The 16,991-nt window shown below is 38.3% G+C and overlaps 1 protein-coding gene across 5 annotated transcripts in view; it reads left to right on the top strand.

Annotated features, from left to right (window-relative positions):
• The window catches only part of LOC137759326 (microtubule-associated serine/threonine-protein kinase 4-like), a 206,665-nt gene that overhangs the window by 146,712 nt on the left and 42,962 nt on the right, over nucleotides 1-16,991 (top strand). For all 5 annotated transcript variants that reach the window (XM_068535437.1, XM_068535441.1, XM_068535440.1 and 2 more), the window contains 5 exons: nucleotides 1,492-1,701; nucleotides 5,495-5,596; nucleotides 8,004-8,136; nucleotides 11,617-11,684; nucleotides 14,082-14,167. In XM_068535437.1, coding sequence (XP_068391538.1) covers nucleotides 1,492-1,701; nucleotides 5,495-5,596; nucleotides 8,004-8,136; nucleotides 11,617-11,684; nucleotides 14,082-14,167 — 599 coding nt within the window. The remainder of the gene's footprint in view (nucleotides 1-1,491; nucleotides 1,702-5,494; nucleotides 5,597-8,003; nucleotides 8,137-11,616; nucleotides 11,685-14,081; nucleotides 14,168-16,991) is intronic.

Genomic DNA, 16,991 nt, shown 5'->3' on the forward strand with positions numbered 1-16,991 from the left:
GTCAAGCAGAAATTGTTTTTCTTCCTCAGAAGCCTGTAAATTGGTATGTGTCATGAAAGTCTTTTACTTTTTTCGCCTGATTTTTCTTTTCTGTGGCTTCCAATCTCTTTAGCAATCATACGTCTAACCCTCTCAACTTAGAAGGAAAGGTCCAGTTGCAGTGTTCCCTGTTAGACCAGCAATTTGGACTGAGCCAGAGAGGTCTTGGCGAAGGGTTGTTGCCGGATGCCCTGGCTGCAAGGAGCTCCCGTCACCTCGTCTCCACAGCTTTTCCACCAGCGTGTTCCTACACGTGTGGGAGAAGTAATTTCTCCATTCTGTTCCTGTCCCTCCCCCATCACCTTTGTAACCCTAGGCAATAGAGCAAAAGGAAATCTTTGGCTTCATAAATCAGGAGTAGAGTACTTATTATTTGTAATGAACCCAACATTGATATCATTGATTACAGCCATTTTAGCCATTTATCACATGTCACTTGTTCACCAGGGAAATAGATCCTGACTATACTAGTTAATACTGGTTAGGATTTTAGAAGGGAACAGGAGGCAGAAGGAGTCTCCCAGCATATACAATTAATGCAGGCAAGGAACATTGATTAGGCAGTCGGGGATCCCAGAGAATGAAATAAAAGTTGGGAAGGAAATTTTAGATTTATGTTACCAAGGGGATCCCCTTGGCCATTTGCCCATGATGTAGTTTTTTGAGGTGTGAGTAAAGATGGTAGAGGATGCTTGTTCCTCGTACATTAAAACACAGCCAAAGGAACAAACTCTTGGCCCACCCTGTGGAACTCCAGCAACGATCCTGATTTTTGAATAGGTAAAAACAGAGCTACAATATTTGATACTTTTGGCAATCTATCTGAAAGAGCCCAAGATCTGAAATGAGAACACAGCAATTCACAGATACTGAGTTATTTGGAGAAGCTTACATGTAGCACTTTACATTTGATAGGGCAGAGGAAAAAAGTAATTATCACCCTGGGAGATTCAGTTTCTCCTATATACCTCAGATCTTTTTCCCACATGATGAGGCTGCTGCTGCTTCTTCTTCTTTCTTTTTTTTTTCCAAATAGACTTTATTTTTTAGGTTCATGGCAAAATTGAACAGAAAGTACAGAGTTCCCAAATGCTCCTGACCCTACCCATGCACAACCCCCTCCCATCAACATCTCCCACCCCCAGCCCAAGAGTGGTCTATTTGTTATAATCGATGAACCTATACTGACACATCGTAATCACCCAAAGTCCATCGTTTACATTGGGATTCTCTGTTGTGTGGTATATTCTGAGGGTTTTGACAAAAGTATAATGATATATATGTACCATTATAGTATCTTACGGAAGGGAGGCTTCTTTTAAATTTAATTTCTAGAATTCTATTTAATAACTTGTGGAGGTCTCTGTAAATGCTAGATAAATGTGACTACTGAGTTGTTTACATATATGTTTCCTTGTGTTACATCCGTGTGTGCCTGTCATCTCTAAATAGGCTACAGCTCAGATGGAAGAGCGCCTAAAGGAAATAATCACCAACTACTCTCCAGACCACATCCTCCCCCTCGCAGATGGAGTGCTTAGTTTCACTCACCATCAGATTATTGAACTGGCTCGTGATTGCTTGGATAAATCCCACCAGGGTCTCATCACCTCACGATACTTCGTTGAATTACAGCACAAATTAGATAAGTTGCTACAGGAGGTATAGACCCTACACCTTATAACGTTTTCTGATTTGTTTTGCTTTTCCCCTGAAACAAGAAAAATTTTATGAGAGCATTTGCTCAGCAAGTTTTAGCCATGAGACAGAGTTCATATTCCAGGGAAGCGAAGAGGAAGAAGAAAAAAAAAAAAATTGATCGCTACTTGCTGTGAATTGATTCTGGTCAACATTTAGAGTAATAGAAAGTTAATGTTAATAACCTTTACAGGAACCTTGGGTCCCAACAATCTATGACTCTAGGATAAGTGGATTGTGAAGGATTTTGAAGCAGTGATTTTTTTTTTCCCTCCTTAACCGTAAAGGTAGAAATTGCCTGAGTGTATGTACATTATTTGATGATGCTCTCTGGTTCTAATATCTGGAAAAGCTAAATGGAAAATTGCTGGCTTCTTCCAGGCCATGTATCCTGTTAATTAACCTGCAGGTGGTGTTGGGTAGTAAACGGCAACTTATATTTTCATTAGTGTCAGTTTTTCTTCTAACAAAATATCCAATTTCTAAAATGACAGATAAACACAGGCCCCTTCCAGGCCTAACACTTGCAGCCCTAGCTCCTGATAACACCCAGGACAGGAAGGGAGTGTGTATAGTGGAATGCAATTAATGCATAATATTGCTGTCCCGACTGAAATTGATCAGCCACAGCCTACAAGTAAAACCTATTTAGCCAATATATTTGGATATATTGTATTTCTGTATCCCATCGGCGTACATTATGCCCATGTAAATAAAATCGTAGGTGGTTTTCTCTAAGCATGACTGTGTAAATAATTGCATGGAACTGAAGGAAAATATTGGCATCCTAATTTTCTAGAAATCCATCTGTCCTTGCGCACCCTGAATTTAGTTGTGGCAAGATGAGGTGATCCCTCTCTCACTAGCAGCCCCCATTCTTCCTCCCTTTCCCATTCTAAACCTCCCAACAGTTTTCTGTGCTCCGTTCCCATTTCTCACATTTCAGCCTCTTGCAGCTCACTAAGGGAATGTTTCTCAGGCTGTCTTTGGATGAACACATTGTCTTCAGGTTTTGTTGTCAATTTCCAATTTGTCATGGACCAATTCTACTATAAATTATGATGAAAGTTAATTTACCTCTGTGAGATACTTCTTCCTTAATTCCATAGTTCAGTCCCAGGCTATTACCATAATTACTGGTTAAGTTCTGTGGTTCATTCCTTCACAGGCATTCCCTGAAAAGGGTAGAACCCAAAGCTGAAGCTATTTACATTGAAATCCCCCACTTAATTTTGTTTCTGTATGATAGACTTGGCAGGTTGCTTCATGGCAACTAAAAAAACTTAGGGTTTCAAAAATCATCTGAATGCACCATGTAATAGATTAACATTGTTGACTTTTAGAGAAATTTCTCTCTTGGGCAGAGAAGCATGTATACGTGTGTAACATAAAGAGCATTGTCAGGTTTGAATAAGGATGTTTTCTTGTTTATTTTCACAGATAGACATTTTCCTTCAGTCCTTTTGTGAAAATTAAAACTGTCTTCAGAATCACATTCACAATGTCCTTCCAGAGTTTGGAGCTAACAGGTCGCAGGGGAACTTGCTCCTTTGGATAGAATCACATTGTGAGGCCTGGCTTTGCCTTCCCGTCGATGCAATTATTGTCAGTTCCCAGCCATGACATTGTGTGCCTGTCTAGCCTGCCTCCCCGCCACTGTTGCCATTGTCAATCCTTTGCACACTCAGGCCAAGTCCCCCTGAGGTTGAGTAGCTTGATTTAACTGATGCCTTTTTAAAGTCCTGAGGTCTAGGTCAATTCCAGAGGAAAGCTTTTATGTCTCCATTCTTTTCTTCACTTAGGTGTATTTAGCCAAAGAAAATAAAATGCACAGGAAGCTATAACCTACTCTCAAATCTTAGTCTCAGTATTTTTTATACTGGCCAACACTTAAAGTACAAACACAGGGAATCCAGGAATGCTGGAGCTTGCTGCCGGCAGCCACTAAACTATTTCTCTTCTCATGCTGAGTGTGTGGTTTTGTTTGGTGTTGTTTTAACAAAGTTCCCATCTCCCCTATTGATAGTAGACAAAATAGTATTTGTGTTAGTATAACTCATTGTATATTTTGGCCTTGGTTGCAGCTGATAATTCTCAGAAGTAAGAAGTTGGAATGAACTGATTATTTTTACAATTTCTGAAATGGAATTTGTATAATCTGAGCTATTTTTAATTTTTTAAGATATAAAGATCTTGTTTCTCCTTGAAGAGACCACCAAAACATGTTTAGGCTTTTTAGATTTTCTTTATATGCCTTAATTTATAAAGCAGTAATTATTATAGTAAGAGGATTATCAATCCAGAAGTTAGGTGGGTTTTTTTGCTGCATCTTTAAGGTTTTCTGTTTAGTTTTGATTAAGGATAAACTATAAAAAAGACATATAACCTTATTTCTTGGCATTCACTGTATCTTCCTAAATCCGTTTTTGTTACAAAACAAAAAATGAAAAGAAAACTTAAAGACAGTTCAAGTATTATGTATGTCTCCTCGTATGTGTCCTGACATCCTTACTGGTTACTAGAACCTATAGTTATAGTTAACAGTTGGTTATCTTTAAACACATTCTATTGTACAGTTATTCACCAATGGTCATCTTCTCTGTGTTTTTTTCTTTTACATGTTAGCTTTTTGGCTTTTCCTGTATGTGGTTTCTCTACCTACATTTTGGAAAGTTGCCTTTGATTTAATGACTTAAATTTAGTAAACATACTACTTCTAAGTATAGTCATTTTTCATAGATTTGGTCTGACACTTTTTATGGGCAGGCTAGTTCTTGGCAGAATAAAGCACCTTCAAGAATGACTTTAAATGTTTATTACCATATCTATGAAATTATATTCTATTGCACCAACATCACCTTGATACTTTTTTTTAATCCTTGAAGGAAAGCAAATCATAAAAATTAAGAAAGCCTGAAAGTGAGCATGTGTAGAAGTTTATATTTAAACTTTTAAACCTTTGGTTTTATATCTGTCTTGATACAGATTTACCTCACTTCTTCAAAAAATATTGAAAATTAAAATGACTGTTAATAAACTAAGTTCTGTCCTCAGGATGTCTTTTGTGCTTAGATTTCACATGTTAGGCAACACGTAAAATAAAATTTTAGAAGATTTTGAGTCAGTTAAATTTTACTGAGTTGAGTATCTAGGTATTATTTATTCATTATGTGAAATCAAATTCATATGTATGTATCCAAGTATAAACAGTATTCACTTAACATTTGAAATAAGCAGTGTACAACTTCTTACAAATTATGAAATAACTAACTTACAGGCTAATAGTGTTGTATATATAAAACATATTTCATGAATGTGTTAAATGCCCAGGTTAACAAAATCAGTCCTTCACTATGTTAGCCATTTCATACATTTAAGAAGTTACGTCTGGAAAATCAAGGTTCCTCATCAGCTGCCCACTCTACTTGTGCCATGTACTCAATGTGTCATAAACTTTTAATGTCTACTTCACTCATGGTTCACATTGAGAGCCCTAATATTTGATTTTTAACACAGAGAATAAATCAAAGTTTGGCAATTAAAATTTAGCTGATAGACCTGTTTGTAGATAGATATAGACGTTTAATAGTGTCCATTTATGTAGAGATAATGTCTGCTTATCAATCTTTTAAAAGTATTTTCTAAGTCACTTAATTTTTGGATATTTGCAGTTAGCTGATTAGCATGCTTTGCTGATTTTCTTTCCCATTTAGGGGAGCAACTCTCTCTCATCATTCTTTTCACTGCTTCCTCGTAGGCTCATGATCGTTCAGAAAGTGGAGAATTGGCGTTTATTAAACAGCTAGTTCGAAAGATCCTAATTGTTATTGCCCGTCCTGCTCGGTTATTAGAGTGCCTGGTGAGTTGCCCCTCGAGGTGATTTTGTTATTTATTGTTAACTGTGGGAAAGCAGGGTCCACCAGAAAGCTCCAATTGCATTTGGCTCCAAAGACAGAGCTAAATAGAAAGAGTCAAGAGAAACAGCAACACGTGAAGGTTGATGACAACAGCCGTGTGTGCTTTTCCTTGTCTGGTTTTCAGTAAAAGTTCTAGGACTTGTGTTGTGTTAAGAGATAGTTGTATCACAGTCTGGTCAAACCTACAAAATGATCATGGAGTAATGTGCTTGACTTTATCTCAGCATAATTTCTATGTTGTAGCTCATTTAGAACACTCGCTGTACCCCACTTTTTTGGAGGTGCCAAGATGCAGAGAGGGAAATCAGAGATACGATATACGGTGACCTGTGGTTATAATTGTTACTTTTAAAATGTGGCATGTTCGAAATAAGTGCTAGTCAGCAGTCCATTTGGAGCATACAGTATGGCCTTATCCAGACCTAAAGGAATGAGACTTTCCAAGATTAGTTTGTTTTATCAATTATACTTTCTTTAGTCAGTGACCATTTTCCGGTTTTAAAATCTTTGCTTTATTTTACGTAATTTTGATTGAGATTTCAGTCAACACTGAACAAAGACGAAGCTTCGAACATAAGAATAGTTTTATGGGGCTTAATGTAGTGTCAAAACTCACTTCTAAGTTTCGCTAATAGTTATTTATAACACTGAGTACAATACAGCTTTTCAGAATTTTACGTACACATATGTACAGACATGGTGATATTGCTTTGGTTTTGCTCTTATTTTAATTAAGATTCATAGTTTTCTATAACAGTGAAATGTTCACAGCCCTGTAAACATATACCTGTGCAGAGTGAGATGTGGTGGAAGGTGAGTCTGGAGGAGAAAGGCAGGTGTGTGGTGGAGGAAGGCTTTCCATCAATGGCCGGGACCCTTGGAATCACAGAATCAAAAGCATCATTCAGCACTAAGTGTCTCCGGAGGATAAAGGGAAAGAAGAATACTCAGGATGCCTCTTGGGGGGGAGAACTGTGTGACTGGCAGATGCAGGCAGAAGACTGAGTTTTTCCTGCTCTTCCTGTTGTACCTTTTGAATTATGCACCACAGGCTTGTACTTCCCTGCAGTTGTTCGATTTGGGGGAAAATACCATTTAGCATCAAAACTTGCTTCTCTGGACGGCAGAAGACATGCTAAGAGAGATGTTGCCTTAAAAGGGGAAATGACTTTTTTTTTACGGTAATCACTCTTAATCAGAAGAGAAACAGTAAAAGTACATGTAGCCTATCAAAGATAGAAACAAGTGAGCTTAGAAGTAGATTTGAAGATGTTGCTGCTTTCCATGATGTTTAAAGCTCAAATGAAACTGGAGTTTGAGAGTTTTAGGGAATGTTTCCCCCAACCAGTCATCTTAGGCCTGTAGTCCCAGGCTTGCCTTGTCTCTGGTTGTAGGTTTATATAAAGGGTACTGAGCGTGGACATTGGTTTGGCTTTACTCCCTTTGTAGCATGCTTTTTCATATGGCCTTTAGAAATACTTGAGTAATTCTCAGGTGAAATACTGAGATTCCACAGTTGCCTATATGGGGCACTAATCAAAATGAGAAAAATTCTGGGAATGGGAGGATCTAGGAAATATAACTGAAAACAGTAACTGTGCTTTAAATCTATAATTGTTTACAACACATAAATCCGTGGCATCTGTCTAGAGTGATGTGATCCTAAGATTTTTATTACATACTAGAAGCAACAGACAGCAAAATAAAGTAAAATGCTTAGGAAAAACATGTTCCCAAATTTTTACTGAAGACAGAGGTAACTGGAAGTACTAATTTCATATTTTTCTTTCTTAATGTTCACATTATGTGAATATTAATAACTTAATTTTAGAGCTTGGTGATAAAATTTGGGGATTTTTCTTTCTAATATTTTTGGACACCTCTGTACCAAGGGAGTTTCCTACAAAACCTTTGAGAAAAATGCATCCTAACATTACTTCTTTTGTGGCTATTTGTATAGAGAAACTGAATCTTCTGGATGAGATTCACAGATTTTTTTAAACTTTACTAAAAAGGCACAATCAAAAATTCCAACCTGTTCATTTTCAATAAGATAGATATCTTAAGTGGAGCCTAGTACCTTCAAAGTCACTTTACAAGGAAGTTGGAAATGGAAATTATCTTTGGGTTACCAAGTATTTAAATGTATTGTCTTAGAATATGATTAGGCTTTGAATATGAACTGAAAATTGTATGCTTTTTAAATGAAGTAATCCATCTGCCTTCTTTCTGTATAAATAACTTATTACCATGTATATCCAGCAATTTTACTGTGAATGGGGTTTATGTAATAAAACCGCAGACAATTTTGGCTCGAAGAAGTATCCATCTCTGTTTGTCTTCTGCTAGGAATTTGATCCTGAAGAATTTTACTACCTATTGGAAGCAGCAGAAGGCCATGCAAAAGAAGGACAGGGTATTAAAACTGACATTCCCAGGTACATCATTAGCCAGCTGGGTCTCAATAAGGATCCTCTGGAAGGTGAGTACCGTGGTTGGGCTAAACTTTTACTTGCTTAGGCACCGTGACCTCATGGAAAAACTTAGTGGCAAGTCTTTATTTTTTCCTCATGTGTTGGCTCTATCTATTGAAAAGGCCAAATTTGGGGACCAATTGTGATTTAAAGGAAAGAACTATGTGTTGAATTTTGTGTTTAACTAGAGTAGGGAAGAGAACTTGAAATCCTAGAGTCTTATCAGCCTAACAATGCCCGAGCATCCAAGAAGGGTTTAGATTTCCATCTTTTCTGGGGGTATTTTTTCTCTTGCAGAGCTCCTTTGGATTCTTCTCAAGGGTGCACATTTTGAAAATGTTGGTAAATCAATTAATTACATTTAATTTAAAAGTGACATTTAAATGTAATTTGGGAGTCAGGTAACTGATAACTGATGATTAACTTTAAATCAGGTTCAGTGTGTGTAAATCTATTTTTACTTACTTGTCTCAAAAAGGTATGAAAAATAGTAATATACTGGAGAGCCAGTCGGGGGGAAATGCTTTTTAGAACTTATACAAGGATTTCTGGTTGATTCAAATTAAAAAAAAATAGGTCTAATGCTATTAAATGCAGAGAAGAGGAAGCACCCTGTTAGTGATTTTTTTTCAAATGTGATATTGGGAAACCACTCCTTCCACCACCTTTTCCTGTTCATTATTGTTTGGGATTGCCATTTAAAACACTTAGGTTGTATACTGCCTGAAAAGACTCAAAAACAATCATAGGCTCCTTTATTCCAAACTGTCTTCCTGGTTCATTAAGTTGAATTTGCAAAGTGTTATATGCTAAATTGTTTGTGATGAGGCTAACTGTTGGCAGATATTTTCCCATCTACAGCCAGGGAACCTGCTGTTCTCTGCCTGCTCTCCTATTTCCCCTGCTTTATTTGCTCTTATGGCCATCGAATCTTTGCTTCCAGTGAAATGATGCATGCCTTACTGGGAGATAATGCCAGATAAATTTATACTGTACTGAAAGCAATACCACAGCAAATTCATCACTTATCAGAGTCTGGTGGCTGCTTTTCTGAAAAGTTCCCTGGGGAGAGATTTTTTCCCCATAGCTTTTAAATTACCATCTTTACCTTTTTGAATCATGAGTCTTCAGAAATGGTTTAAATCACTGAAATAAAAAGGGCAGATGTTTAATGGTATTTAGATGAGTTTTAAAAATCTCTTCAGGCATTACAAAATGATGCCTTAGCTTCCTGCTTCAAAAGCTGACTCTCGGTTCCATTCCATTACTACCCACTGCTTACAAATAATATGTATCTCCCAGATAATAGTTATTTAGCAGAAACTCTATTTAAAACAGAACCATCTTTTAATTTGTTTTTTTATGAAAGTAATTGGAGTGGGGGAGACTGTCAAAGTATATTACGGTGACTCTTCACGCCAGCAGAGTTAGTTGTGTCAGCCTTTGAATTGTAGACTGAGTGAGCTCTTCACAGATTTCTTACCTGGTAGTAAATATCACTGTAGGCTGAACCTTTGGTAGGTGAATAATCTGAGGCCCATTTATATGCCTTTATTGTCTTTAAAACATTTTAATAGTGATTTTTGACAAGTTTCATGTTTAATTTTACAAATCTATCACTGGGAGTTGTTTTTAACTTTGAACACTTAATTTTCTTGATTCAGATCTGAGGGTAATTTTTAATCTGTTTGCTCTAATCACTTAAAATGTGATTATTACAAACTCTGATCTACATTTGTTTCCCTTCTTGTCATCATGGACACCAGCAGACCTAAAGCCTGACCTTTGAAAGGTTAAGAGTGAGAGTCTAGAATGGGACTACCCAGAGTGTCAGTGCAGACTGTGTGACCTTGATCACACTGTGATGAGCTACTTTGTGCCTCAGTGTTCTTCATAAAAACTGGATAATGGTCCCTATTCATAGGGTTGTTTTTAGGATTATATGAGTTCACCTCTGCACCTAAGATGTAATAATGCTTAATAAATAAATAATAGTAAAATTGCCCCTTTGAGCCCCTCCAACTGAATACATTATAGTCTACCTCCTAGTCTATAAATCTAAAGTGCTAGTCACATAGGACGTTGAGGTCATTTGAATGACACCAAGAAAGCACACAGTTTGTACTGAGCTCATTTTTAATTCCTGAACTTCTTCTGTAAGTAAACTGGGATAGTGTCAATCTCCAGTTATTTTAGTTTCTGGAGTTAATTTTTCTCTAAAGACAGCACTCCATTGTTGCTTTGCTTCATGTGTTTTATGTGTAATCTCTCCCAAAAAAGGATGATTATATTTATAAGAACATGAATACATAAAATTCTGAGAGCCTAAGAAATAATATTAGATGCACACAAAAATATGTAACTAAAAACTCTAACTTTTTATTATACACGTTCGATTTTCAAAAATTAGAAAACTCAAATTACCTGTGATCCTGCCACTTAGCGATAACCCCCTTTTAAAGTTCTGGAGAAAATTTTTTCATGTTCTTTTTTTTAATAAAACATGTTTTGTTTTTTCTTAAGTGTGCATTGTTTGATAAAAATCAAAATGAACAGTAAAATAATTAGGTTTTCTCATTTACTTATATAGACTTAAGAATGCATTCCAATGTAGGTTGAACAATGAAATGCTTTGTCTCTTAACTAGACCACTAGGGTAGAATTTACCTGGTGTCAAGCATGTAGCATCCAGCCTAGCACTGACTACTTTACATGATATAATTAATGGTAATAAATAACAATCAACATTCAGTGAGCACTTAATTTTTGTTGGTCAACATGCTAAGAGCTTTACATGCATTGTCACATGTGATACTCATAAAAAACTCCAAGAGATAAACAATATTGTCCCCATCTTACAGAGGAAGAACCCAAGGTTAAAAAGCCACTAGTAAGTGCTCTTAGTGGTGGCAACTCGAGTCTTTTCAACTCCAAACTCCTCTTAACAGCTACTATTGCTTCCTTTCTGACAAGTTGCAGATTCTTATGTACTAGGAGGGCTAGCTCTCAGTGGACGTGAAGGAATGGGGCAAGGTATGCTCATGACAACTTGAGACTCATCTCTGAGCTGTAGTCAGTGCATCTCTGATGCCTGTCAGAGCCTGGGAAACTTACCTCTCTTGAGTATCTGATTACAAGCATAATCACTGAGCCCCCAAACCCTTTCCAAGCTGTGGTGATTGTGTCAGCCAGTGAATCCTGCTAACATGAGCAGAGGCCCAGCTCTAAGTAGCTGTGTCTATGTGTTCATAAGAAATGGAGTTCTAGGAAAAAGGGCATGAAATGAACAATTTCAAAATATCGATATCAGTTGTTGGTTCTTGCCATTTTGGATTTAAGATTTTCTCATGTGTACATTGGAGTATAGAGTAAATTCTTCTTTTTTTAATATTGGAGAAATTGTGCTTCTTTTGAATTTTAGCATAGTACTCTTGTCTAGTTACAATTGTCCTATTTCTCTTAAACTTAGCTTTTTTTTTTAAATTTAGAAATGGCTCAGCTGGGAAACTATGATAGTGGGACAGCAGAAACACCAGAAACAGACGAATCAGTGAATGTAAGTATCTTTCTCGATGAAATATGATGTTGGTTTTTCTGTTTATTAGCATCTGGAGATTTTGGCTGTGTTAATTACTTTATTTGTTCAACACATATTTATTGTGCTTCTATATGCAAGGCACCAGGCATACAGTTTTAGCCCCTCTCTTCAAAGAGAAACAAATTAATAAAGACAAATCATGCACAAAAAAATCAAAATGAGAAACTTGAATAAGATCTATAAAGAAAAAGGGCCATGTGCTCCTGGAACATAACATTAAAGAGATTTACCTTCATAACATAAAGAGATTTACCAGTCCAGAAAGATCTCCTAAGGAAAGGACACTCGAGATGTGAGAAGTTACTAGGATGAGAAGGGGCAGAGGGAACATTCCAGGCCAAGGGACCATCATGTGACACAAGGGAGAGAGTATATCTGAAGGCTTAAGAGTGAGGGAGACCGTGCAGCCTAGAGAGCTCGGGTAAAAACTGGACACAGACGTGCTTGCTGTTCATCTTTGTCAAATTGTTTCTTTCAAAGAACAGTGGGAAGCTGTTGAACTGTGGAGGAAATGTATGTGTGTGGAGGATGAGGAGGAGTAGATAGGGAGATGACCCAAACAGAGTAAAGACGTGAAAAAAAATCACACTGATTGCAGTGTAGGAAGTAGATGGGGTGAGGAAAACCAGCTGGAGTGACCCTGGGGAGGCCATTTGAAAGTCTGCAGCAGTGACACAGATGAGAGGTCCTGGATGCTGGTGCCATTCTTCCTAATTGTGAATAGCAGAAGAGGAACCAGGATGGACCACCCCCAGCATTGGGGGTGGTCAGGAAAGAGGGGCAGCTGTGTAGCCTGGGGGCTTAAAAACCCAAGCTCTGGAGTCAGGTTTCCAGATTTCAGAGCTGGCTTCACTTCTTACTAGCTTGGGGGAAAAAAAATCTCTCTGTGCCTCAGTTTCCTCAACTGTAAAATAGATATAAAAGATTAAGTAAGGTAGTCTGTGTAAAATGGTTAGGACAGCTTCACATATGCTAAATAAAGGATAGCTGTTTTTGTTAGTTTCATCATAACTGCCATAATTTTGAATGAGCTGAAGCTGAGGTTCCTTTGAGACATCCAAGGAGAGCCATCAAGCAGTCAATTGTACATAAGGTGTGGGATCTTCCGGCCCTCAGAGGGAGAGTTTTTGGTGGATGGTCTAGGTGACTTAGGGGTCATCCATAGGCATAGGTGAGGTCACTCGGGTGAGGAAGAGTTAATGAGACAAGAGGACTGGTTCAGGGCCTTGTAGCTGGAGCTGTGGAGAGCAGTCAGAGTGGGGTGGCTGAAGAAGTAAGGGGGCCCAGTCTTGGATTATGTTTTCTGAGGTGGGGTGTTGGCAGGTGATGAGAAGACCCAGGTCCTATGGCCAGAGGCCAAAGAGAAACAGAGAAAGGAGCTGGTTGAATTGAGGAGGTCAGGTAGCCCAGAGGCCAGGTTGTTGGCTGAGTTATCTGTGTAGATACTGAAGTCACTCAGGATGGTGAGAGAATGCAGGCACTGAGGACAGTGGGAAGCTCGGTCTAAATCTTCCAAAGGTGGTGGGGCAGCCGAGTGGGCAGGTGCCAGCACTGAGTGGGGGAGGATGGCACATACCTCAGAGTCACGGGGTTTCTTCCAAAATTATGGGAAGGGGATTCTGGTCTCTGCAGAGGGAGCAAAATGACTGTTAACCCCCTCTCAGTGCTAAGATACATGGGGCGTGAGAAAATTTTGTAAAAAAAAAAAAAAAGAAAAAATTTTGTTTATTCGTGTCCTTTGAACTAAACTTTTTAAAGAGCTATCGTTTTGAAAATTGGTGTCTAAACCACGGTAAGTAAGACTTACGGTGGATGGAAGTAAAGAAAGACAGGCATGCTCTGCCTGGCTGTCTCATTTGTTGCCAGCTACCTTTTCCAAACGGGAAAGGTTGCCACAGGAATGAAACAGACATGCTCTGGTCAGTGGCAGAGAAGCCACATGATCCACCAACCCGTATAGAGCCACTCCAGCCCATTCTTTTCTGATTGACTGAAACTAGAATTAAGGTTTGGCATTTTGGACTTAAATCTTAAAACTTTAAAAGACTAGGGTGAGGCTCACCTGAATAGTTTACGGAGGTAAATTAAAAATCAGGAATTTTCAAAAACGTGGTGCCTCTATCTCCTGGAAATGATGTTCACTTAAATGAAACTGAGCCAGTCATGAGGAGTAGTTTATCAGCACTGCTGTGGAAAATTGAGCTTTAAAGCTGTCCCCCAGGTTCCTTTGGCTAGAATACTGCACTTTAACATATTAAACAATAGAGCATGCAATTCAAATATTAGTTATTTTGCTGCTAAAATCATTTTCTTAAATTCTGAGCTATTTTTTAACATCCATATTTTGTCTCCAAGAGCTCTAATGCTTCCCTGAAACTTCGAAGGAAACCTCGGGAAAGTGATTTTGAGACGATTAAATTGATTAGCAATGGAGCCTATGGGTGAGTAATTCAGGAAAACTCTCTATTATATTTTAACACACCTGAGAAATATATTCTTCACATTGATCTTATGCCAAATAGATGTTGTTGGGGACTTGAGTTTTCAGGTCACTGCTCCTTCATTGATGGGTATCAGGTGAAGCCCAAATCATTTTTCATTGGATACCCAATCAGAAAACATTTCAAGTGACCTGGGGGTTGTTTTAGAGCGTGGGAGAGGAAGACCTTATAAAGTAAAAATTTCTAAAGTAAGGGAAAATTTTTGTATATGCCTGTTTTTATGTAGATACACATACACATCTGGATATATATATCTGAATATATATAAATTCATTTATAGCATTTCTACTTGAGAATTAGCCAGTACTTCCTGTCTGACCAGCAGTCAACCTTGGGAGAGTAGTACTTTAATAAGAAGGCTGATTGAAAATGTAAAGCAATACACTTCTTTTAGTCTTTATATAACACCAGGATTTTTTTTTTTTCAATTGAACTCTATGCTATAGTCCGACCACATTAGTGGTTCCCCTTCCTTGATTCATTTTTATAGATACACGGTTTCCCTCTCAGGGCATAAGGTCAATACTGACAAGATCCCTCTGAGTTACTAATAGTTTGGAAGAGTAATTAATACACAAACTATGTCCTGATCCATTTTAGACAGCCCAGAACTCTAGTTTAATTAAGTATTAATCCCAATTCCATCTGTAGGTGGAGAGCAATAAACAATCCCGTAGACATTTATTGCCATTTATAACACACACAGCAGATGAGATAGAATCGATTTTTGTTACGCCACAAGGGATGTTTCTCCTTATGGTGTTTTTTTCACCTCTAACATTTTCCACACCATTAACTTAGTGAGGAACTTAAATATTTGTGAGTGCTTTCTGTGCTTCACTGATTTGTTTTCAGGATTATGTCAAATGGCATATTTCCTGATGTGGCTTATAAATGCTTTCTGATGTTTTATTTTTACAATATTTTATTTCTTTTGAGGACCTCACTGAAACTCTTCTACCTAAGAAGATTGTTTTAGCATGCAGTTGTTTGTGGGTTTTGTTTATATATTATTGGCTTTTAGTCCTTTTTAGTTCTGGAAATCATCTGAGGATTTCTTGTTTGATTAGGGAAAAGACTGAACTTTGATTTAAGGGGTCTGTGGGTTTGAGCACTGCTGAATTTTATTGCCGGTGGAATTCTGGCATAGGATTGTCTATGAAGCACCACTTTTATAAAATTTGGGCATATATCTTAGCAGTATTTGGAGTTCTAATTGGTTGAGTAAACTCATTTGTAGTGCAATTAAACCACTGTATAGTAGATGAGGTATATCACACTTCGGGGAATGGTTGGGAATATACAAGAAGTTAAACAAGCTGTGAATCAGTAAACACCCAGGATGCAGGCCAAGTCATTAATGGGCTTACAAGCTGCCTGTGGGAGCCTCTGCCGATCAGCCAAAACTTTTTTTTTTCTCTTTTGCTCTTCTCCAAGTTAATCTCTCATTACATTTCTGACAGATTTCCTCTACGATTTAATTATTTTTAACTTAAAATTTGAATGGAGCTACGCCCATTGGCCCACCTGATGAGGATGCTGATAGTGGGCTTCTGTGAATTGGCTGAACAGATGGATCACGTAGGTCCATGAATTGGAGCCGTTCGAGGCTTTCTTGGGCATCCCTGTAACCGAGTCCCTCGCTCACATCAGTGACTTATAGTGATACCCGTTCTGTGACTTTTCAAATACTGATTATGCTGGAAACTAACCCTTTCATTCGAGAGAGCTATAACACGTCATGCTTTTCTCAACATCCTACTTAGTGGCAATTCATGATATAAAGCCAATTTGCCAATTTGAGAAGCACCCAATTTCCTTCTCTGTTTAACAGGTTTCAGATCCTGACGGGAAGTTGCACCTCCCTTCATGCCAACTTAGCACTTTGCAGAAAGCGAACACCTACTGTGTGCCAGGAACTGGACTAGTCTCTTTATTCTCTTTATTTGTTCTCTTCTCACAAGCCCTTGTGAGGTGTTGATGTCACTTCCACTTAGATGTGGAGAAAGAGGCTCCCAAGCCTGGTCACACATACTCTGACTGCAAGCAGAGCTCTTTTCTCCCTCTGAATATCATTTATAACTTTTAGCCATCTTAATTGGGGTATAGAAATCCTTCTTCCACTGAGCACTTCCACCTAGATTTTTAAATAACAATTTCGAATGTTTTCGAAGTAGAAGAATAAGATTGACCTAAAATTTTTTAAAGTAAGAAAGCTAAATTTGAGAGGCACAACGCTTCTTCACCACTTCACATTGCTTTCTAGCCTTGCTGCCCTTTCTGCTTTTTTTAACCCTCAAAGGACAGGGTCATTTACCTGAGAGACAGACAAAGTGTGCAAGTTGACGGACGCTCCCTCTTGATAGCCTTTCCCCTCAGCTTCCGCCTAACACTTGCACTCTCCTTCCCACATGCGGATCTGCTCACAGGGATTCATGTATCAGGCTCTCAGATTCATGCATAATTTTATATGCATGAGACGTTAACACTCCCAATAGGACTGATTCATTCTGCTCTAGATCCTGCCTGCTTGCGATTCCATTTCTCCCTTCCCCCGCCTCAGTTCTGCATGAGTGGAGTGATGCTTGGCTCCGCTGGCTGCCTCTCCCCATGCATCACCTCCCACCCTTGGGTCTTCCTATTTCACAGGGCGGGCCAGTGTAGGAAAAGAGACACAGAAGCCTTTTCAAAGAAAACAACCCTTGAGGCCAGAAAACAGAGAAATGGGGGCCAAATCAGTTCAGTCTAGTTTTATAACCTTGGG

Source organism: Eschrichtius robustus, chromosome 2 (assembly GCF_028021215.1).
Source record: "Eschrichtius robustus isolate mEscRob2 chromosome 2, mEscRob2.pri, whole genome shotgun sequence".
In the NCBI taxonomy this organism is placed as follows: domain Eukaryota; kingdom Metazoa; phylum Chordata; class Mammalia; order Artiodactyla; family Eschrichtiidae; genus Eschrichtius; species Eschrichtius robustus.